The sequence below is a fragment of the Vigna unguiculata genome, chromosome 1 (assembly GCF_004118075.2).
Source record: "Vigna unguiculata cultivar IT97K-499-35 chromosome 1, ASM411807v1, whole genome shotgun sequence".
NCBI classification, from domain to species: Eukaryota; Viridiplantae; Streptophyta; class Magnoliopsida; order Fabales; family Fabaceae; genus Vigna; species Vigna unguiculata.
Window position 1 is genome coordinate 40043125 of NC_040279.1, and position 24123 is coordinate 40067247.

The 24123-nt window shown below is 33.5% G+C and overlaps 5 protein-coding genes and 1 pseudogene across 5 annotated transcripts; all 6 read right to left on the reverse strand.

Annotated features, from left to right (window-relative positions):
• Nucleotides 1-2395: 2395 nt before the first annotated feature.
• Nucleotides 2396-3885, reverse strand: LOC114193322 (putative serine/threonine-protein kinase-like protein CCR3). Its single transcript, XM_028083100.1, has one exon. The coding sequence runs from the start codon at nucleotides 3647-3649 to the stop codon at nucleotides 2453-2455; it is 1197 nt and encodes a 398-aa protein (XP_027938901.1). The 5' UTR covers nucleotides 3650-3885; the 3' UTR covers nucleotides 2396-2452.
• Nucleotides 3886-5300: 1415 nt separating this feature from the next.
• LOC114193479 (putative serine/threonine-protein kinase-like protein CCR3) lies at nucleotides 5301-6498 on the reverse strand. Its single transcript, XM_028083337.1, has one exon. The coding sequence runs from the start codon at nucleotides 6471-6473 to the stop codon at nucleotides 5349-5351; it is 1125 nt and encodes a 374-aa protein (XP_027939138.1). The 5' UTR covers nucleotides 6474-6498; the 3' UTR covers nucleotides 5301-5348.
• A 1465-nt stretch (nucleotides 6499-7963) lies between these two features.
• On the reverse strand, nucleotides 7964-11587 carry LOC114191195 (annotated as a pseudogene).
• On the reverse strand, nucleotides 8247-9392 carry LOC114191188 (putative serine/threonine-protein kinase-like protein CCR3). Its single transcript, XM_028080370.1, has one exon. The coding sequence runs from the start codon at nucleotides 9390-9392 to the stop codon at nucleotides 8247-8249; it is 1146 nt and encodes a 381-aa protein (XP_027936171.1).
• A 2793-nt stretch (nucleotides 11588-14380) lies between the features above and the next one.
• On the reverse strand, nucleotides 14381-15839 carry LOC114193227 (putative serine/threonine-protein kinase-like protein CCR3). Its single transcript, XM_028082987.1, has one exon. It carries the CDS (start codon nucleotides 15814-15816, stop codon nucleotides 14509-14511), a length of 1308 nt encoding a protein of 435 aa, XP_027938788.1. The 5' UTR covers nucleotides 15817-15839; the 3' UTR covers nucleotides 14381-14508.
• A 5143-nt stretch (nucleotides 15840-20982) lies between these two features.
• On the reverse strand, nucleotides 20983-22311 carry LOC114191202 (putative serine/threonine-protein kinase-like protein CCR3). Its single transcript, XM_028080383.1, has one exon. The coding sequence runs from the start codon at nucleotides 22309-22311 to the stop codon at nucleotides 20983-20985; it is 1329 nt and encodes a 442-aa protein (XP_027936184.1).
• Between the last annotated feature and the right edge of the window lie 1812 nt (nucleotides 22312-24123).

Consider the following 24123-nt stretch of genomic DNA (forward strand, 5'->3'; position numbering starts at 1 on the left):
CGATTTAAAAATATATTTATAAATTAAAATTATTATTAATTAACATAATTTTTAAATTAGTCTCTTATATGATCATCAGAGTAAATTGTTCTATAAGCCTTTCTTTCTTTCTATTAATGTACTGTAGCATGAAAATAAAGGTGAGTGTTGTATTTATATTTGTATTTACTCATTATTTTAAACTACTACAAATTAATTTAAAATAATTTCATAATGTCAAATTATTACTTAATTTCTTTTAACTTATTTTTCAAAACTTTATTCCATTTTAATTTCTAAAAATCATAATTTTATCAATGCTCTTTTTCCATTTTAATAATAACTGATATTTCATTATAATATAATTTACAGTATATATAATTTAATTTAAATTACTTTTATATATAAAGATAAACCAGTAATCTTATTTTCTTATCAATTAAGTTATTTTATTTATTTATCATATCCATCACATCATTTCTATTTTTTCTTTATATTCACTTAAATTTACACTCCCAAACTCACTTTTTTAATATCGAGTAAAGTTTTAATTACTAAAAGAATTGGTCACTAATTATGACTAATTTAGAGACCAGTTATTTTGATAACCAAAACCTTAGTATTTAATATTAATGATCAATTTATAGACTATTTTAAAATATTTTAATTACCAATAATTTTTAGTTTATAACTTTGTATATAAGTTAGTTACGATAATAGCTAATTATTTTTGTCACTAAAATTAGTTATTATATAAAAATTTCTTATAATGATACAAAATATTATATAATAAAATTAAGTTTAGGTTTGCATGTTGGTAGAAAATTTACATAATTTGGATATCTTATTCGATTAATTAAACTACATTTCTTTAATAAATATCCACAGTTATATTGTTAGGCTAAAATTTTATTTGTTCTTTTATTAGAAAAAAATAAATTTATTTTTATGAGTATATATATATATAAAAATACCCACAAGCGTGCCATGATAAGGAGAACTCAACACCCTAACTTATGAAGTGGATTGAACAATTTTGAGTAATGTTAGCAAGGTAGTCAAGTGATACCTCAGCATTGTCCAATATAGGCAAAGCTCCAGGAGATGTCAGCCCCAAATACAACTACTAGTCCCCTGCTGCAATTTAAAATGAAACAGATTATTAACACTGATCCATTTTGACAAATAAAAGAATAAAAGAAGGATTATGATTAACAAAGATCAATTAAGAAAATCCCACAAGTTGACTTCTAAACTTTCATTTCAATATTTACCAGAAAATCAATAATAATTTGATAAAGTTTTGTTTGATAAATTTTAATAAATAATTATTTTCTAAAATGGAAAATCTTAAAATTTTATTTTTATAATTTTTATAAAAAATTAAAAAAATTATTCTATTTAGTAACTTTATTAACTTTTTCAAAATATTTATTTTCGTACTATTAAACTTCGAAGATAATATAGGATAATTCATACGCTTTATTATAAAACAAAGTCTTTAAGAAGAACAGTATTAATCTTACCTTCAACCATAAATTACATCTACTTTTTTTAGTGTATTTTGCACTTGGTTTCAAAACACGTTTTTTCTATAATTTTCCTGCTACTAATTAGTATGTTAACTTAAATATAAAATTTATTTTCCTAATGACAGAGAGAAAAAGAGAGAGGTTAGAATGAAAAATAAAAATGTTTGAATAAGTTAAAAAAAAGTAAGAAACGAAAATAATTTTAAATATATCTTTTAATAATTGAACTAACTGAGTTAAGTTTATATAAGTATTTTATAATTCTTAAAAATAAATGACATTTATAATTAATAACTTAATCTATGTATGATCTATAAAAAATTAAAATTTAAAAAAGTATGAGACTAGTTCTCCGCTATTTTCTGAATCATATACAAAACATACATGAATAGATTTAGGTTTAATTTTTCATGTGGTTAGAAAATTTGCAATAACTTGGATTAGTTAAACCAGATCCTCTTTAATAGATATACATAGTTATATTGTTAGGCTAAATTTTTATGTATTTTGTTCCATTAAAGAAGAATTAGTTTTTTTTATGTATGAAAACATGTAACTAATAATATAAATAGCTCTAATCTAATAACAAGCTCTTTTCTCCGGTTAGGCCGCAACTGCAGAATGTTTTCGTAAAAGCCTACTTGTTCACATGCTTTAAAATCACAGTAAATTCACTCGCTAAGAAATAAACCTCAAAAGGATAGGACCGATTGCTGTTAGCACACGTTAGTTGGATGGTGACAAGATTTCAATTTTTAAAAATCTTTTTATATAGAAATTAAAAATATATATTTATTTATTATTGAAATTTAAAAATAAAAATTCAAATAGTATTAAGATTGATGTTTTATTATATTTTACTTTATATATAAAATACATAAATATATATAAAACAAAAGTTAAAATTTGACTAAACATACATATATCTCTTATATTTATTTCTAAAGTATAGATTGAAAATACGAAACTCTCCTCTCTAACTGGACCAAAATGTGAGCCATGGATGGTCTATCTTTGCCTTTCCTGTTCACACAATTGATAGCTATATGGGCCAACAATTCCACTACCTCTGTCTCGTCCACACCAGGTGGTCCAACCCTTGGATCCAAAATTTCCATGAATTCTCCGCCCGAAATACGAGGCACCGCAAAGTCCACTACACTCCTAAAACTTCCAAATATTGTCCCTGGGTTGCCTCCATCTTCGCCATACCTGAATATAGCTCTCTTTCCTGTTAAAAGTTCCAACAGTACAACTCCAAACCCATACACATCACTCTTTGTCGTCAATACATTTAAACCGTAGTACTCAGGGTCAATGTATCCAACGTTTCCTTCTATTTGTTGGTGACGCTCAACTTCTGAACTCATCAAACACAATCCAAACCCTGATACTCTTGCCGTCCAACTAGCATCAATAAGAATGTTAGAAGACTTTATGTTTCTGTGAATAATTGATGGAACTGCATGATTATGAAGATATTGTATTCCCCGGGAAGCATCCAAAGCAATTTTTATCCTCATTTTCCAATCATTCAACACACTGCTACCCTTCTCCACATTCTTCTTCTCGTGCAAATGATTATACAATGAACCATTCTTCATGTACTCATACACTAAGAGCTTCTCATGTCTCCTTTCGCAGAACCCAACTAGTCCAACCAAGTGCTTGTGGTGTAGGCGAGACAAGAAGGCCAATTCAGACTCAAATGGGGTCTTTCTCTTTGGTCCCCTCTTGATTGCAACCTCACGACCATCAAGGAGTTTGCCTATGAACACAGCACCACCACCAATCTTGTTCTCAAGTGAGAAGTTGTTGGTCGCTGCTACAAGCTCAGCCTTGCGGAATAATTGGAAGCCTTTAACAACATTTTCTGTGTAATTGGACGCCACTGGTGATGACCCTTCAACGCGCACGTCTGTTCTTTCTCCATTACTACTCCTTATCACATTGTCCTCCTCCGAAGTGAAGCTGGGGAGAAAATTTGCTTCAGAAGCAGAACTACTTCTCAATGCATTGTCCACCACCGAAGTAAAACTATGGGGAGGGGATGCTCCCAGATTTGAGGCGCTCTCACTACTTATGGCACTGTCCACGGCCCAACAAAAACTTGTTGCATCACCCATGAAATGAGCCATGACAAAGTATGTACTTTCAAAAGAACTCCCTTTGGATGTTTATATACCTAGACACTAGGCGTACCAGTTGAGAAGGATCGAGGCAATCAGAAGGGAGAAGGTTAACTTTAGTCATCCACTTTAATTATAAACGAAAATGATCTTTTTGACTCATTTCAACACACGCGCATAACGTGGCAATTCCTTTTTTCATTTTCATTTTCTGAGCCTTGCTAAATGAGGAAGTGCAGAAGATTTTGGGCTTTTATTTTTGATATCGGCCTTTTTTTTTTTCTTTTTCTCGTACTATAATCTCTCTCCTTCTAAGTAATCCCAAACTCTTGCAACTTCATTTTAGTGCACCTACCTTTCATGCTTTCATGATGATGCCTCTCGCCTTTCATGCTTTCATGATGATGCCTCTCGCCTGTGATAATTATTAGAGCCGTCAAATCGGATAATCTGGTTTGATCTGGCTTGACCTACCACGTGTTGATTTAGTGAATCAACATAACCCGATTCATTAATTAACAAGTTAAAAAAATTTCAACTCGACCCGGCCCACCGCAGGTTGGTGGGTTAAGCAAGTTGACTCACAAATTCACTTAATTACAAAAAATACGATTTTTTTTTATTAGTCAAAAGTAGATTGTCATTCTAATTAAAATCTAAATAAACTTTAATACAATCCAAATACAAATCAAAATCACAAAAATACAAATTATCTATGTGTTGGCTAAAAAAATAACCTAAGATGACCCAAATACAAAATCTAACTTAACAAAAAATAATTGTGTGATCCTTTATTTACAGGTTGGTGAGCCGGTGGCTCACCATGGGTTCAACCCAGGTGAGCCGGGTTAAAAACCAACTCATATTAAAATTTGTAAAAAAATTTCAACCTAACCTAGCCTGAACCCGTGGTAAGCCGGGTTGGCCCGCGAGTTCCAACCCATTTTGACAACTCTAAGAATTACCGCAATACACTTCATTTATTCTTCTCTTCCAACAACAAACTCTCATTCGCACCACCATGTGTGTTCCTTATACTCGTCTTTCGCAGCCAGACTGAGCCTTTGATCTCGCTTCAAAACTACACTACTTGAGCTCTAGATATACTCTATTTATAAGGAAAATAAATATAAATATTTTAATAATTTAAACGGAGATTGAGATTATGATAGGTACGAGGACATGATAAATATGTACATCTCCGCAACTAATTGAAAAGGTCAGAGATTCTCCCATATCCATTAAATGCAGAAATTCATTGTCGGGAATGAGTTAACAATACCTACAAGATGAGTTTATTTGTCAACCCAACCCAAGATATCTACTTATATTAAATAACAAAATTAATATTAATATATAGTTTATATTTATAAAATTATTAAAAAATTTAAATTTATGTACATATATTTTAATTAAAAATAAAATTAACGAAATTAATACTTTTTATAGCATAATTTTTATTATATTAAAATTAAAATAAATCAATACTGATTATTAAATCGATTATTTATCTTTATTTTTAATATTCTTTTACATAAAAAGTATTTTTATATAGAAATAAAAAATATATTTATTTATTATTGAAATTTAAAAATAAAAATTCAAATATTATTAAGATTGATATTTTATTACATTTTTAATTATATATCAAATATGTGAATAAAATAAAATAAAAAAATTTGACTAAAAGCACATATCTCTTATATTTCTAAAGAATAGATTCAAAATACGAAACTCTCTTCTCTAACTGGAACGAAATGTGAGCCATGGTTGGTCTATCTTTCCCTTTCCAATTCACACAATCGATAGCTAAATGGGCCAATAATTCAACTGCCTCTACCTCGTCCACATCAGGTGGTCCAACCCTTGGATCCAAAATTTCAACCAATTCTCCGGCCAAAATACGAGGCACTGCAAAGTCCACCACACTCATAAAAGTTCCAAATATGCCTCCATCTTCGCCATACTTGAATATAGCTCTCTTTCCTGTTAAAAGTTCCAGCAGTACAACTCCAAACCCATACACATCACTCTTTCCCGTCAATACATTTAAACCGTAACCAAGTGGGTGATCACGGTCAACTTCTGAACTCATCAAACACAATCCAGAGTCTGATACTGATACTCTTGCCGTCCAAGTAGCATCCATAAGAATATTATAAGACTTTATGTTTCTGTGAATTATTGATGGAATTGCATGATTATGAAGATATCGTATTCCCTGGGCAACATCCAAAGCAATTTTTATCCTCAACTTCCAATCATTCAACACACTGCTACCCTTCTCCGCGTTCTTCTTCTCATGCAGATGATAATACAATGAACCATTCTTCATGTACTCATACACTAAGAGCCTCTCATCTTTCTCTTCGCAGAACCCAACTAGTCCAACCAAGTTCTTGTGGTGTAGGCGAGACAAGAAGGCCAATTTAGATTTAATTGAGGTCTTTTCACACGTCTTGATTGCAACCTCACGACCATCAAGGAGTTTGCCTATGTACACAGCACCACCACCAATCTTGTTGTCAAGCGAGAAGTTGTTGGTCGCTGCTACAAGCTCAGCTTTGCTGAATAATTGTAAGCCTTTAATAACATCTTCTGTGACATTGGACCCCACTGGTGATGACCCTTCAGCGCGCACGTAGAACACTCCCGAACCAAAACTGGGGACACGGGACGTTCCCAAATCTGGTTCAGAAGCAGAACTACTTCTCAATGCATAGTCCACTACCGAAGCAAAACTGTGGGCAGGGGATGCTCCCAAATTTGACGCAGTCTCACTCCTTATGGCACTGTCCACAGCCCAACAAAAGCTTGTCATCAAATGAGTCATCTGAAAGTATGTACTTTCAAAGAACTCCCTTTAGATGTTTATATACAGAGACACTACGCGTTTGTATCAGTTCAGAAGATTCGAGGCACTGAGAAGGGAGAAGGTTAACTTTAACCTTCCATTTTAATTATAAATTAATAGAGATTAACTTACTCACGCTACGTGTATCTATAGGTCCCACCTCGTACACATCAACAAAGCTTCCGGAACCAATGATCGATGTATTTATATTATTTAGTGTAATAGTTGTTTTTGTTAAAATATTTAATTATAAATTACATTTTGGAAAAATTATTCATATTTTCTTTTTTAGTAGTTCTTATTCTATCTACCAAAGATATGCTGATCTTAGATCATCATATTAATTTAATTAATGTATTATACTAACTTAGTTTTAAATCTACATAATCACACATACACTTGTTATCGTGAAATTAGAGATTTTAATATAATAATTCATATAAAGAAAATATACAAGTATTATATATATTCATTATAAGAGAACTCTTAATAAGAATTAATTTTAGTAACCAAAAATTGTTAGTCATATTATAATGACCAATTTAGATATCAATTTATAAAATAAAAATTTATTAGTTACTAAAATAGTCATTCTTATGAATAAAATATTATAATTGATAGTTAAATTAATTAAGAACTAATTTAAAAAGGGTTAATTATGTTTTTGGTCCCTTAACTTTCAGTTAATTTTGAAACTAGTTAATTTTAAAACTTTAGACCAATTTAGTCCTTTATATTAATCATTTTAATCAAATTTTATTAAATTTATTTAAAATTTCAATACATTTTATAATAATATTTGATTTAGTATTAAATAAATTATTTTCTTGTAATAATTCCATATATATATATATATATATATATAATATTTTAATTTTCTGATTGATCGAGAGTGACACAAGTTTGTTACATATTTTATGCATCATAATAAGTATTGGTTTTCGTGTGAAATGACTTTAACTCTTGACATATTCAAGAATTTTTACTCCAAAAATCCATAAATACATATTGATATGTATTGTCCCTATTTGTTTATCTTATATAATTTATATAGAATAATAGATACTATAATTTTCATAATCCTTCAAGGAATGCTTGAATCTTCTCCGATACTTGTCTAATGGCATTATTGACTAGCGAAGAAAAGTCACGGACATTGAATGCTGGCAAGTATCTTCCAATACTTTTAATAAGCATTGTTTACAGCCAAAGTAGAACATGGAAATGCAGCTACATCTCTACTAGCCCAAGGAAAGAGACCCACCCCAAGCTATATTTCTTACGCCGTCCCTTCTGGGTAATCAACAACCCTTAATTTGGTGCCATTCCTTCCTCGCGCCAAAATTGTTCCCTACGTCCAAGTGGAAGTCAGCGACGACCTTAAACACAGACAAAGTACAACCACTGGAAGGACCCACTCTTAGAATGACGAAAGGGACGTTAGTGTCTGTAGGTTCAACTTCAGAACGAGATCGCAACTACACCGTATTTTCAAAATAAAATTGAAGATATAAGTACACCTTTTCACTTTACATAACAATGCTCTAACAGTTAATTACTTAATTGGTTCCTGATTGAACCCTAAAACTCCCTAGTTTAAACTAATAACTAGTGCAATGCTACGGCACCCTAACTCTCACCGGAAAAAAAAATGTAAAAAATATTAGCATTCAGGCGTCACAGATACTTTAATCAGTGGTGCCATGTGTATATACATCGTGTATAATTAAGTTGCCATAAATAGTGCTGTTATCATTGGCCAGTGTCGCAAATAGATAAAGCTGTCTCCAAATTGGTCACAACCTCAGTCATAGTTGGCCTATCTTTCCTTTTCAAATTTACACAGTTGATCGCTGTCTGGGCCACTAATTCCAGTCCTGCTTCTTCATTTATATTGGGAGTTCCAACCCTTGGATCCAAAATTTCCACCATTTTCCCACCCAAAATAGCACGCCGTGCAACGTTCACCATGCTCCCGCCCCTATTTCTCCCATACTTTAATGTGGTTTTCTTTCCTGTTAAAAGTTCAAGCAGCACAACTCCAACCCCGTACACATCACTCTTTGCTTTCAACACACTTGTATCCGTGTAAACATGCTCAGGTTCTGGACTCATGAAACACGACGATTCAAACCCAGATACTTTTGCCGTCCAACTATCATCAAGAAGAATGTTCGAAGAAGTGATATCTCTGTGAATAATACTTGGAACAACATATTTGTGTAGGTGTTCTATTCCCCGGGAAGCATCCAATGCAATCTTGATCCTCATTCTCCAAGAGTTCAACACACTGCTCTCCTTGTCCACATTGTTTTTGTCGTGCAAATGATCATATAACGCCCCATTCTTCATGTACTCATACACCGAGAACCTTTTATCTTTCTCTTTACAGAACCCAACTAGCCCAACCAAGTGATTATGGCGTAGGCAGGGCAAAAGGGTCGATAAATAGCCGAATACCTCCTGAAACTCCTTCTTCTTGGAACTGGTTTCAGCCCTTTTGACAGCCACCTCACGACCATCAAACAGTTTGCCTCTGTGCACAACACTAATGCTTCCAGCACAAAAAATCTTGTTGTGAAGTGAGAAATTGTTGGTGGCCGCTTTAAGCTCGGCCAGGGTGAATAATCGTGTATGAACATGTCCTGTCCCATCCGACACTGCTTGTGATAGTCGTTCAGCAACAATTCTTTTGGTCACCGCAGAAGCAAAAGCAAAACAAGTAATAGGAGATGTTTCAAAATCCGCTTCAGTAGCACTACTACTCCTTATGGCACTATCCACTACCGAAGAAAAACTGCGGACACAAGATTCTCCCATATCTGACGCACTCTCACTCGCTATGGCACCGTCCACTGCCCAACTAAAACTCCTTGCATCGACTGCGATATCAGCCATCTCAATTATTGTTCTGTTAAAATTTCACTTTGCACTAGCTAAGTGAGTTTATTTATGTTATAGAACACCTATATACACAATTACACTGATATAATGATATAACGCGTGGAGAAAGTACATACACCATTCGACACGTTAAGTACCATGTATTAGTTGAGAAGGTGCGAGGAAAGGAGACGGTGAATCTTAGTCATTGACACGTTAAGTGTAATTTAAACAATTATTGGTGAAAGTTTATTATGAGTAGAATATTAATAAAATACAAATAAATTAAAATTATAAATCCTTTCTATATAACCTATCTATTGTATTTCCAAACTATATTTTCAAAATCCAAACCCCGATAAATGCTATGATAAGATCTACCGTAACAGATGGCCAATGCTCTCTCCAAACTTACCACAATATCAGCCATGGATGGTCTATCTTTCCCTTTCCGATTCACACAATTGACAGCTGTTTGGGCCACTAACTCCAATGCCTGTATCTCATTCATACCCGGTGGTCCAACCCTACCATCCAAAATGTTGACTAATTCTCCATCCAAAATGGTAGGCACTGCAAAGTCCACCAAACGGTGCACACTTAAGGTACCTCCATCTTCCCCATCAAGGAATATAGCTCTCTTTCCTGTTAAAAGCTCTAGCAGTACAACTCCCAGCCCGTACACATCACTCTTTGCTGTCAACATATTTAGATCATAGTACTCAGGATCAATGTATCCCACTGTTCCTCCTACCTCAGCTTCTGAACTCATCAAACACATTTTAAAATCAGACACCTTTGCCATCCAACTGCCATCAAGTAGAATGTTCGAAGACTTGATGTCCCCGTGAATAAATAGTGGGACTGCATACTTATGAAGATATTCTATTCCCCGGGAAGCATCCAAAGCAATATTGATCCTCATTTTCCACGAATTCAACACATTGCTACCATTTTCATGCAAATGATCATACAAGGTACCATTCTTCATGTACTCGTACACCAACAGCCTCTCGAATTTCTCTTCACAGAATCCAACCAACCCAACCAAGTGTTTGTGGTGTAAACGGGACAAGAAGGTGAATGCCAGATATAATTGATGAGGTCTTTTTCTTTTGCCTGGTTTCACCCCTCTTGATTGCAACCTCACGGCCATCAACGAGTTTTCCTATGTACACAACACCGAGCCTTCCGGCACCAATCTTGTTGTGAAGTGAGAAATTGTTGGTCGCTGCTGCAAGCTCGGCCTGGCTGAATAATTGTAAGCCTTTAACAGCATGTTCTGTGACATTGGACAACACTGGTGATGACCCTTCAGCAACAGTGGTGGAATAAACCTCAGAAGGAAAACCAGGCACAGGGGATGTTTCTAAAACTGTTACTCCACTATTACTCCTTATCACATTGTCCACCCCGAAGTGAAACTTGGGCGAAAATTTGCTTCAGAAGCAGAACTACTTCTCAATGCATTGTCCACCACCGAAGTAAAGCTATGGGGAGGGGATGCTCCCAAATTTGAGGCACTCTCACTCCTTATGGCATTGTCCACAGCCCAGCAAAAAGTCGTTGCATCACCCATGAAATGAGTCATGAGAAAGTATGTACTTTCAAAGAACTCCCTTTGAATGTTTATATACAGAGACACTACGCGTTTGTATCAGTTGAGAAGATTCAAGGCAATGAGAAGGGAGAAGGTTAACTTTAGTCATCCACTTTAATTATAAATTAATAGAGATTAACTCACTCCAATCTACGTATATCTGTACGTCGAGCAGTGTAAGTTAAAAAGTTTGACTAATTGTGGAAAAGAAAAAGTTAAATATTATATAAAATAAAATTAAACATTATATAAAAATAAAAATTTATAACAACATTGTTTTAAGATTTTAGGAGTTAAAATAGCGTCTAAAATCTTATGTATATAAAATTAATTATAATTAATATCATATAATCATATAAAATCACAACCTTTAATGACTTAACAATAATTATAAACCAAACTATATTAACAAAATATATATATATAAAAAACACAACAAAATGACTATTGAGGGGAGATTTTTGAATATAGAAATACAGTATCAATGACTATAAACCAAACCATATTAAAAAAAAAATATATATATATATATATATATAAAACCCAAGACTATAGGTCCCACCTCGTACACCTCAACAAAGCTTCCAGAACCACTGAATGATGTGATCATGTCAGAAAAGGCTGCCGGCTGATACAAGCTCGGCCACGACCAATACGTGAAAACTGTGTACTGCGAAAAAGGGCGTCTGGAAACATAAAGGAGACAATTATAAAGTATTCTTTTATCGTAATTATATACTTTAATATAATTCTTGGTTTTATTACAACGAGACTTTGTGATTTAAAGCCTATTTAGATGGAACGTGAATATAATTGAATATAATCCGATGTTTATCTTCTCCATGGTTATTTCTTAACCATTTAAACCAATCTTAAAAAGAATTGAATTCACAATTTTTTTTCCCCTCACAACTTTTACTATTAAATCACCCAAGTCGATCGCGCAGCATCCTTAGAAAAAAAAAAATAATTGCATTCTTGAAATTTTGTCCGTTTTGGAACGTTTATGGTTTTGTCTTTAAAAGATGTATGAGAGAATGAAAAAATGATGAGTATTTAAATTACGTTTAACTTTAATTTTCCATCCAGAAACATAATTAGGAATACCATCGCGTTTCTTAGATATTGTATGTTTTAAAACGTGGAGCGCTGTCACGGTTTTGTTGTTAAAAAACGTCTTAGAGAATAAAAGGAGAAAAAAATATTTAAACGTTGAGTCGACTCTTAAGTAACATGAGACTTATTGGATATATGAAACAATATTTATATATTTTTGCATTTTATCTAAACATTAAAAAGCATTAGATATATAATTTTAATTAATATATTAGGGACGCATCAGAATCAATCTTGATTCTCCTTCTCCAATATTCAACACACTGCTTCACACTATTTTTGTGATGTAAATGATCACATAACATCCCATCTTGGAACTGGGTTTCAGATGAATAATACTTTTTATTGATTTAAGTTTTAGGCAACAATAAAATAAAGAAATATAACCTTATTTAATGTTTAAGAAAATTATTATATAAAACAGTCCGAATATGAAAAAAAAAAGTCCTAAGTTCTAAAAAACAAGAAGAAAAACAATAAACTAAAAATTAATTTTATTAGTCATCGAATCACGATAGTAACTTTGCTTTTCAATACCTGTAAAGTGGCTTGAAGAAAAGCTTTTATCTTAAATGATCTCCAGAAAAAAGAGAATTTTGTTGTCTTTGTCTTGTTATGATGTGGTGCGAGTGTGCGTTGGATGTTGAAGCGCAGGAGGGTATTCTTCTAGTCCTTTAAGCTCAGGCAGCGTAATTAATCGTGTAGTAATAGTTGGTTTGTGTTACGTCTATAAAGAGGAGTATCACCGGAAAGAACAAACACTAATGAGACTTGAATCTAACCATATAAAATATTGACACTACTCTCAATCCAAAACATTAGGGCTTATATGGTATTCTTTTTTCTCATTTCTGGTCAATATTGCCCCTTAAGGGTGAGTCCCTTCAAATACATTGGTACATAAAGCTAAGTAACTTAAGAGTAAAGATGAGTAACTTTGTACCGGTAGTTGACTACTTAAACCAAAGAAAATTTTAAAATATATATTAATTCTAGAACAAATGTGCTTTAAAATATTAAAACCATATGTATGCCATGTTAATATATGTAAATTTCAAATAATGCTAAAAAAGAAATTAAAAGTTGTTTATAATTTTTTTCTGTTATGAGCAAATGTAACTTTATTTTATTTTTTCACCCAATAGAAAGGTTTATTCACATTTTATTGCATTTGTTTTATTTGAACACAAAATAATACTGTAAAATTGAATACACAAACTCCTGTGTATATACTATTAAATAATAATTATTTAATTTAATATGACGATTACCGATGTTCTAATAATTATATATTTTCAACAATTTTTACATATTTTTGTTTGGCTTTCTAAAATTTCGTTAGATCTACAATCTCACACCTATGATTATGCTGATCTGTATGGTAATGCGTTTACCCATATAAAATATATCAGACATAATATTAAATCAAGTTAAACAAATCATACTAATAATTAAATAATAAATAAAATGGAATTAAGCTCAGCCAGGGTGAATAATCGTGTATGAACATGTCCTATATATCCCATCCGACACTGGTTGTGACAATCGTGCATAAGCAAAAGCAAAAGCAAAACAACTGATAGGAGATGTTTCAAAATCCGCTTCAGTAGCACTCTTACTCTTTATGGAACTGTCTACTGTCAAAAATAATTCAAGTGTGAGTTAAGTCTATATTGAATATATAATAAACAAAGTTAAATAACATGGAGAGAGATGAATAATCTTATTTGTTAATTTATACATATGTGGTCATCCAATTGGGGGTTTTCAATAGTTAATATTACCTTAATTTCTTTTTATTTATTAATTTACATATATATCACAGTTTGTCAATAAAAAGTCATAAAAAAGAAAATAAATATTTTCTTTAACATGAGGCTATTATTTTATTTGACAAGTTATTTATTATATTTAGAGACACCTTGTGCTTAGAAGTCTAATTGAATGGATGTGAACGTAAACGAAGGTTAGTGAGATTAATGATCATTTAAGAAAGAACCATCAATTTCAGATAATAACTTTGATTTTTATGATAAAATTAAAAACCATTGGCCATAATAAGTTGAATGAATGAAGATAGAATGATTTCTTAAATAATTCATGGTGACAATTTTATCATAATTTGGAGTTAATTCAAAACTTACAAGGAAGAAATAATTATTTATATTTTTTTTTTTCATTTGCTCTGAGTGTTAAAGAGTATTGATAGACATCTAGTTTTGATTAATTATTAAGGACTTCCAATAACGCCCCATTCTTCATCTATTCATACACCAATAACTTTTCATCTTTCTGTACAGAAAGCAACTAGCCCAGCCAAGTGATTGTGGTGCAGACGGCGTAAAGGTTGGATAAAATAAAATTAATAAAATACATAAATAAAATAAAATTAAAAATCCTTTCTATATATATAACCTATCTCTTGTATTTCCAAACTATATTTTCAAAATCCATCCTATGATAAGATCTACCATAACAGATGGCCAATGCTGTCTCCAACGTGGCCACAATATCAGTCATGGATGGTCTATCTTTCCCTTTCCGATTCACACAATGAATGGCTGTTTGGGCCACCAACTCCAATGCCTGTATCTCATTCACACCCGGTGCTCCAACCCTACAATCCAAAATGTTGACCAATTCTCCATCCAAAATGGTAGGCACTGCAAAGTCCACCAAACGGTGCACACTTAATAGGGTATTACCTCCATTTTCCCCATCAAGGAATATAGCTCTCTTTCCTGTTAAAAGCTCTAGCAGTACAACTCCCAGCCCGTACACATCACTCTTTGCTGTCAACATATTTAGATCATAGTACTCAGGATCAATGTATCCAACTGTTCCTCCTACCTTTATTCCTCGGTAATCACCCTCAGCTTCTCCACTCATCAAACACATTTTAAAATCAGACACCTTTGCCATCCAACTGCCATCAAGTAGAATGTTCGAAGACTTGATGTCCCCGTGAATAAATAGAGGGACTGCATACTTATGAAGATATTCTATTCCTCGGGAAGCATCCAAAGCAATATTGATCCTCATTTTCCACGAATTCAACACATTGCTACCATTTTCATGCAAATGATCATACAAGGTACCATTCTTCATGTACTCATACACCAACATCCTCTCGTATTTCTCTTCACAGAATCCAACCAACCCAACCAAGTGTCTGTGGTGTAAACGGGACAAGTAGGTCAATGCAGATATAACTGATGAGGTCTTTTTCTTTCGCCAGGTTTCACCCCTCTTGATTGCAACCTCACGACCATCAACCAGTTTGCCTTTGTACACAACACCAAGCCTTCCAGCACCAATCTTGTTGTGAAGTGAGAAATTGTTGGTCGCTGCTGCAAGCTCAGCCTGGCTGAATAATCGTAAGCCTTTAACAGCATGTTCTGTGACATATGACAACACTGGTGATGACTCTTCAGCAACAGTGGTAGAGTAAACCTCAGAAGGAAAACCAGGCACAGGGAAGGTTTCGAAATCTGTTCCTCCACCATAACTACTCCTGATCACATAGTCCACTCCCGAACCAAAACTGGGGACACGGGACGTTCCAAAATCTGCTTCAGAAGCACAACTGCTTCTCAATGCATAGTCCACCACCGAAGCAAAACTATGGGGAGGGGATGCTCCCAAACTTGAGGCAGTCTCACTTCTTATGGCACTGTCCACAGCCCAACAGAAACTTGTTGGATCACTTATGAAATAAGCCATGAGAAAGTATGTACTTTCAAAGAACTCCCTTTCAATGTTTATATACAGAGACAAAACGTCTTTGTATCAGTTGAAAAGACAAGGGGAAGGTAGAAGGTTAACTTTGGTCATCCACTTTAATTATAAATTAATAGAGATTAACTCGCTCACTCTACGTGTATCTATACGTGTATCTATAGGTCCCACCTCCTACACATCAACAAAGCTTCCAGAACCAATGAATGATGTGATCATGTCAGAATATTGCTGGGGGCTGATACAAGCTCGGCCACGACCAATTCGTGAAAACCGTGTACAGGGAAAAAGGGCGTCTGGAAACATAAACATATACGAGACAATTTTATATTTTATAATTATTTTAACTATTAAATTTTGATAATTTTTTTAATATAATGAAATGTCATTTTCTAAATAATTTTAAAATATTAAAACTAAAAAAAATAGAAAATAAAAAACTACTTAAAAGATATTGACTCAATTGAGTCCCTATTTTTGAAAATTCGTTGCAATTGGTTCCTTTCCGTTGAGTCAAATAAAAATGGGAGGACCTACCTGAGATTTCGCTACAAAAATGGAAACCTATGGAATGATTTAACCTTAAACAATTATTTTCCTTTATATTTATAATAAAGTATTTTTTATCATAATTATATTCTTTAATATAATATATAATTGAATATTTATCTTCTTTGTTATTTATCAAACATTCAAACCAATCTTATAAAGAATTGAATTCATAATTGTTTCTACTCTTTCACAACTTTGACTTCGGTATTTAAATTGTGCTTGATTTCAATTTTTATTCGACAACATCATTAAGATTAATTATTAAAGTATTGTTCGTTTTGAAACGTCGAATTATATAATAATTTTATTATTAAAAGACATACTGAAAATGAAAATGAAAGACTAAAGAAATATTTAAACATGCTTAACTTCAACCCTTAAACAATATTAGATTTATTAAAGTACCGGAATAATATTTATGTATTTTTGCATTTTATCTAGACATTAAAGAACGTTGATAGATATATAATTTTGATTAATATATTAGGGACGCATCCAAATCAATTTTCACCCTCCTTCTCCAATATTCAACACACTACTTCCCTTGTCCACACTATATTTGTGATGCAAATGATCACATAACATCCCATCTTCCAATTAGGTTTTAAATATATAAGACTTTTTACTGATTTAAGTTTTAGACCCAATAAAATAAAATAAAGAGACAAACATTATATAAGAATCCACTGATTTCAGTCATCCATGCATATATCATAAAAGAAAACTAAGACACAACACGATGTCGAAACAGAACATAAGAGTGCAACTGTTTTACAAAATACTGCTCATAGAACAAGAAATTACATAGGCAATAGTGTCCCAAAAGATGCTCCATAGAGCAAGATCCAACTCATGAATACTAAACTACAACATTCCCCTCATCCTGATGACCATTAGAGATTTTTACATCTGTTCACACCAAATAATTGGTGATCATCGTAAAAAAGAAAAATCAAACAGAGACACAAACACAAAGAGAACATGGTAAGCTAGAGTAAAAATTTTTTTTGAACATGTTATACCAAGGAGATAATTAAAACAAATTATAAACAGGCAAAATAGTAGGCATTCAATCATGTGATAACAAACAAACAGGACTCTATGACTCAATTATCCGGATACATATAATAAGATCGGATTCACCGGGTGTCTGCACTTGTAGTGCCCTCTACTGCTCTGTAGAGCTGTTGCCAATGGGTTTCACCCTACCCACGCACAAGGTTAGCCCTAGGGATGTCAAAAAAATCCGTACCTGCGGGTATCCGCGGATAAAACCCGCAACGGGTAGAAAATGGATATTAAAAATGGATAACCGCTACCCGTGGGTATGGGTATTTTTGATACCCGCATGTTAACGTGACGGGTATGGGTATCATAGTATCCGTACCCGCTAAACTTTAATTCACAAAAGTGCTCTCATATATATATATATATATATATATATATATATATATATATATATATATATATATATATATATATATATATATATATATATATATATATATATATATATTAGTAAAAAACATTTTGGCCTAATTTTTTCTAAGTTGCACATCTAGTCTTCTGTCTTCATTCTTCAAACTTCAAGTATTGATATGTTACACCCCTTGACATTCTTCTCTTTTCTTTATTTGAAATTGGGCATATACATCAAATCCTATATAGACAATGACGTTTATGGTATGTTTGTTGTCAAATGATGGAATCAAAATAAGAATAATTGGCACGTGGCAATTGAGGTTTATTATTTGTTTATTTTGTTTATTTTTTAGGAATCAATTGGAAAAAGTGAACTTTTTGATCAAAACACTAATTAAAAAATTTTCATTGTGTTGAACGTCATTTTATATTTACTTTTATAATTAATTGGACTTGTATGAACTTGAGTTTATTTGAACTTTATTTAAAATTTATGATAATTATGTATTTTATTTTATTTTATTTGAATTTATGATTAAATATTTATTTTTTAAATAATTTTGTAAATACTCGCGGGTACCCGTGGATACCCGCAGATATGAAAAAAATAGGCAGGTACCCGCATAACGGATACCCGACGGATATGGGTACGGGTTCGGGGCAAATATTTATCCAGCGGGTAGGGTACGGGAGAACTACTACTCGTACCCGCCCCGCCCCGTTGACATCCCTATTAGCTCATGATCATCTAAGGTCATTATCGTGCCAAAGACTAGGAAATCATACTACTCTCACCACTTGAATCAGTCTGCTCTATGTGAGACTAACTAATTTTTTAGAGTTTGAGAATGCAACCTTACTTGAATCCTTATATAATTATGTACACTACAACACCACCATCAAATTTCATCAATAGTTTCATGGAATTACGTTTATCTCACACTACATCCATGTTTCTCACACCAAATCCACGTGTTATCTTGAAACATCATAATTCCATGCCAATACTCAACCAACTAGCCAATTCATGATTTATTTCATGCCAAGCACAACATGTAACAGTCTCATTTCACAGCCTTAAACATACGCAACATCATACTCCATGCTTTAAAAAAAAGGATAAACCAATAAATCATGGAAACATACAAACATTCAAAAAACTTTGTTGTCAATCTCGTTCAAGCTAAAGGACTCTCGCTTAGGCGACAGGAGACCTTCGCTTAAGCTAAAAGCTCTCGCTTAGGTGAGATTGCAAACAGGAAGCACTGCAGGTTTCTGCGAGTTCTTACTTAAGCGAGACCTCATCGCCTAAGCAAGACTTCTCTCGCTCAAAACTAGAGCCTGTCGCCTGAGAAACAACTCGAGCAGGAACCTATGAGAGTTTCTGTTATTCTCGCCTAGGCGAGACTTGCTCGCTTGGGCGAAAACAACAGGTTCCTTTCCCTGCTCACACATGCAACAACTGAAATCCATCCCAAAAACACATACACAATATATTTGTACTCCATCTCCAGCATCATTCAAGCACCAAGAACATAAAAGAAACCAAAACCAGCCAAGTAACTTAAAAACATGAAACCCTAACTTCCTTTACCTGAACACATGCTAGCAAACAAAAACAGGCACTCAACAGATGAACACCACAGCCCTAAGAACATATTAGTAAGCTAAAAACATGGACACCAGAACGAAAACAGGGTTATGAAGATGGACATAACCAACACAACCAAACTACAAAGGGGAAAGAAAGCACGAAGGTTTAGTGCTAAACTTACTTGGAGGAAGAATGAGCTCAACTAGCTCGAAGGAGGAAGAAACTTATGCCTTAGTAGAGCTTCATGTTTCAGCACTATGAGGGAGATAGGGAGTTGTTTTTGGAAAATGAGACAAAATGAGAGTGAGTGGCTGAGTGGGGGTCCTTGAGACAACTAATGGGAACCCTCTAATAAGGCCAGACCCAAACCTTATTATAGTAGGAAAATAGGCTTACAAGTAGGGGTGGCAATATGGGTTTGGCCCATCGTACCGGCTCGCATGCACGCAAAAATAATGTGGGGCGGGCCAGGACAGTGAACCTGCAGGCCCGTCGAAGCTCGCAGCCCATGCAGGCCGGCCCGCATGCCCGCATAAAAAAGGAAAACTTGCATTTATGTGTATTAGTTACTTTTTTTTTTGGGACTCTTGCATTAACGTTCTAAATTCTTATATGACTGGAAAGACAAGTATTATGTATTGTTTAATATACTAAAATTTGAAGAATACATCTTGTATGTCAAAGTATGAGTATGAATATGATGAAAATGTTGAATTACCAATTTATCATCCAACTTCCTAAAGTCTTTGCTTTAATAATTATGTGAACTTCTTAAAATTTTCCAATTTTTTGAACATTGAAAGTTTTATCATAAAAGTTAAAAAAAAATTAAAAGAATTAAAAAAAAAACGGATTGGTCCTCCGGCCAGACATTTCAGCCCACGTTAAAAATGCAGGACAGAGCAGGCCGGCCCATATTGTGCGAACGAAATGCGAACTGAGCCTAAATCGGCTGGGCCGGCAGTATTGCCACCCCTACTTACAAGAATGTTCTAATAATTATATACTTTCAACGATTTTTACAGATTTTTGTTTGGGTTTATGAAATTTCGATAAATCTACAATCTCACGCCCATGATTATGTATGGTAATGCGTTTACGCATATAAAATATATCAGACATAATATTAAAGCAAGTTATGAGTGCTTCCGTGAAGTTTCGCTTAGTAGTGAAGAACTTTTTCATTAATTAGCAGTTTTTTAAACAAATCATACTAATAATTAAACAATACATAAAATGGTATTAAGAAAACATAGTATAGTAATTTCATAATAATAAAAACTAAAAGTAAAAAAAAAAAGTTTTATTTTATTCTTGATCTTTGAAATACATATAAAAATTCAAATAGAAGACATTATGATATTTAAATCGAAATGTTAACAATATACGGTAATATTTATTAATAATGAGAAACTTAAATACAAAAAAAAAATATTAACTAGTTTACATATATTTATCGGACTGAAGCAAATATGAAATTTAGAAAGAATGAATCAGAACTCGGAATATTTCCCCTTACTCTTTTCTGGGATTGTTCTGTAACATTCTGAAACTACAGAAATGTTTCATTTCTGTCTTTTGTTTTAGTAACATGGCTTGTACAAGAAATAAGCATAAGCCCTCTCCAAATTGACGACAACTTGAGCAATGGTTGGTCTAACCTTCCCTACCACATTTACGCAATTGATGGCAGTATGAGCCACTAACTCCACTGCCTCTGCTTCACCCAGATGGGGTTTTCCAATCCTTGTATCCAAAATTTTCACAAAATCTCCACCCAAAATAGCACCCTCTGCAAAGGGTACATGTAATATGCTGCCTCCATTTTTCCCACATGCAGCTCTCTTTCCTGTTAAAAGTTCAAGCAGCACAACTCCAAATCCATACACATCACTCTTTTCTGTCAATACACCAACACTTGAGTACTCAGGATCAATGTATCCAATGCTTCCTGCTTTCTTCCCAAAGTTACACACCTTTGCGGTCCATGTAGCATCGATAAGAATGTTGGAAGGCTTGATATCTCCATGAACAGTGTATGGAACTCCATACTTATGAAGATATTCTATTCCTCTGGAAGCATCCAAAGCAAGTTTTATCCTTATTTCCCACGAATTCAACACATTGCTCCTCTTGTCATGTAAATGATCATTCAACGACCCATTCTTCATGCACTCATACACCAACACCCTTTCATCTTTCTCTACACACAACCCAACCAGCCCAACCAAGTTCTTGGGGCGTAAACCGGGCACAAAGGTCGAACTACACATTCTCTTCCACCAGAAGGCCTCTTCGGGCGTTCTACTCGACCCTGTTTCTACCCTTTCTATTGCAACCTCACTACCATCAACGAGTTTGCCTATGTACACAACACTAGAGCTTCCAGCACAAATCGTGTTGTTAGCTGAGAAATTGTCGGTGGCTGCTGCAAGCTCCACTAAGGTGTATAATTGAAAACCAGGAACAGGGGAATGAGACATTCCCAAATCTCCTCCAATGCTACGCATAGGATTCTCCTCTGTCGAGGCAAAATCATGCACGGGTAATGCTCTAAAGTCTCCTACAGTACTTCTCATCGCATTCTCCACTGTCGAAGCAAAACCATTCACGGGTAAGGCTCTAAAATCTCCTACAATACTTCTCATCGCATTCTCCACGGCCGAAGCATAACCATGCACCGGCAATGCTCCCAAATCTCCTCCAATACTACTCAAAGCATTCTCCACTGTCATAGAAAATTCGTGCAAAGGAAATGCTCCCAAATCTCCTCCAATACTTCTCAAAGCATTCTCCACTGCCATAGAAAATTCGTGCAAAGGAAATGCCCCCAAATCTCCTCCAATACTTCTAAGAGCATTTTCCACAATCGAAGCAAAACTGTGGACAAGGGATGCTCCTGAATTCGCCATATATGCAATATATTTTTGTTTTTCCACTTATCTCAACTGTGAAATATTGCTTTGTGAATCTGCTGCGTCCTCGCTTTGGACGTGTGTATATTTATTTACAGTTGCTACAAAGTTTCAGAAGATTAAATACTACAACAAGAAACAATAGAAGTACAAAATCACTGAAAAGTCGAAGATGGATGTACAAAACTATTTTATCATCACCGACTTTGTAAATGGGCGGTGGATGATTTGACTACAAAAAGAGCATTACCATTGCAGGGGTAAGGGGAGAAAAGCAATATCTTTTTCCTACAAAAGTACTCAAAAGTGCTACACGGCCATTAGCATTAAACCTCTTCCTAAACTAAACTATGGTCATTAACACTAAACCTCTTCCTAAACTAACGCCAATAACGTTAACTCCGTTAACATTATCTTCACTACCCTTTATTTTCTTCTCTTTTTTTCAAATATAAAACTTTTTCTTTTACTATTTTACCCATACTTTTTCTTTCAGAAAGTATAATTATTTTCTGAAACACTGACACGCAGTGAGTTAGCCGGGGCGAATATGTTGAGAAGATGCGAGGCAAGACAGGGTAACCTTCCAGCAGTTTTCTCGTTCATGGTTGTTGAGGCCAATTGCCCCCACCACCTCCCAAGTCACTTAAAACAAAAACCAATATATTAATCGGGATGAAAAATGATATTTAAGAATTTTAACTATGCGACCCGCTACAACTAAATTATTAGTAATTTTTCTAAATATTAAAAAATTAAACTTTAGAAGTGCTGAATTTTGAAAATAAGCCGTGAATTATTTCCATTTTAAAAGTAGAAAAATAATTTGTAAGCAAATTACTCAATTTTATGTTTTTTAGTTATTGAGTGTTTCTATGGGCCTCGTGCATGGGCCTGGACAGGAATCAACGGATATTCTTGTTGGCAACTTCTTCCTACACCCCATCAAATTTCTTCTGCATCGCATCAATTTCGGACACCAAATCTCTTCTACACCCCATCAATTTCGGACTTTACTCTCCGGAACACATTAAATTAGTTCTAGAAAGTTTTTTCCGGAAGACACTCATGACAATCCTATTCCAGATAGAAATATGGTGCAGGAAGTAATAGTCATAAATTTATAAAGAATATTTTCTCAACAAAATATATTCTTATATTTAAAATTGGAATATACAATAGACAAATGTAAGTCACGTTCTTCTCCTTTTACCAATTAAAAATTCTAAATATCTTATTTATTATTTAATTTAGAGGTACATTTCACAACTTTCATTATTTAAAAACATTGTCTTGATCATCTAATATATATTCACACAGGTGTGTGTATATATATAACTTATAGAATCAAATTCATTTAGTTATTTTGAATTTTATTATAATGAGTTATATATTCAATTTTATTTATTAATTATAATTTTGATAATATAAATAATATTTATTCTGTACCATGCACATAATGAACTGCTAATAACGTATATGTTTGAGTATTATCCATACAAAATAAAATTTTGGAATTCTCATTATTAGACAGGAACCGGATATATTGCAGATAATAATAAATAATATATATTGAATAATAAGTGTTGTAATAAAATATAATGTTAAACATGTTTAAATGTCAAACTTTAATGCAAAGCGTGAGAAAGATTAAAATGGGTAAATATGTAGCTTAAACTTTACTTCTTTTAAGAAAGTTCAATGCTGTAGCTTCCAAAATGGAATTAAGTTGAGCATGTGCTGATTAGGCAGCAGTGAGGAAGAGACAAAATCAGAGTTGAATTTGTAGTCTGATGATAAAGAAGATCA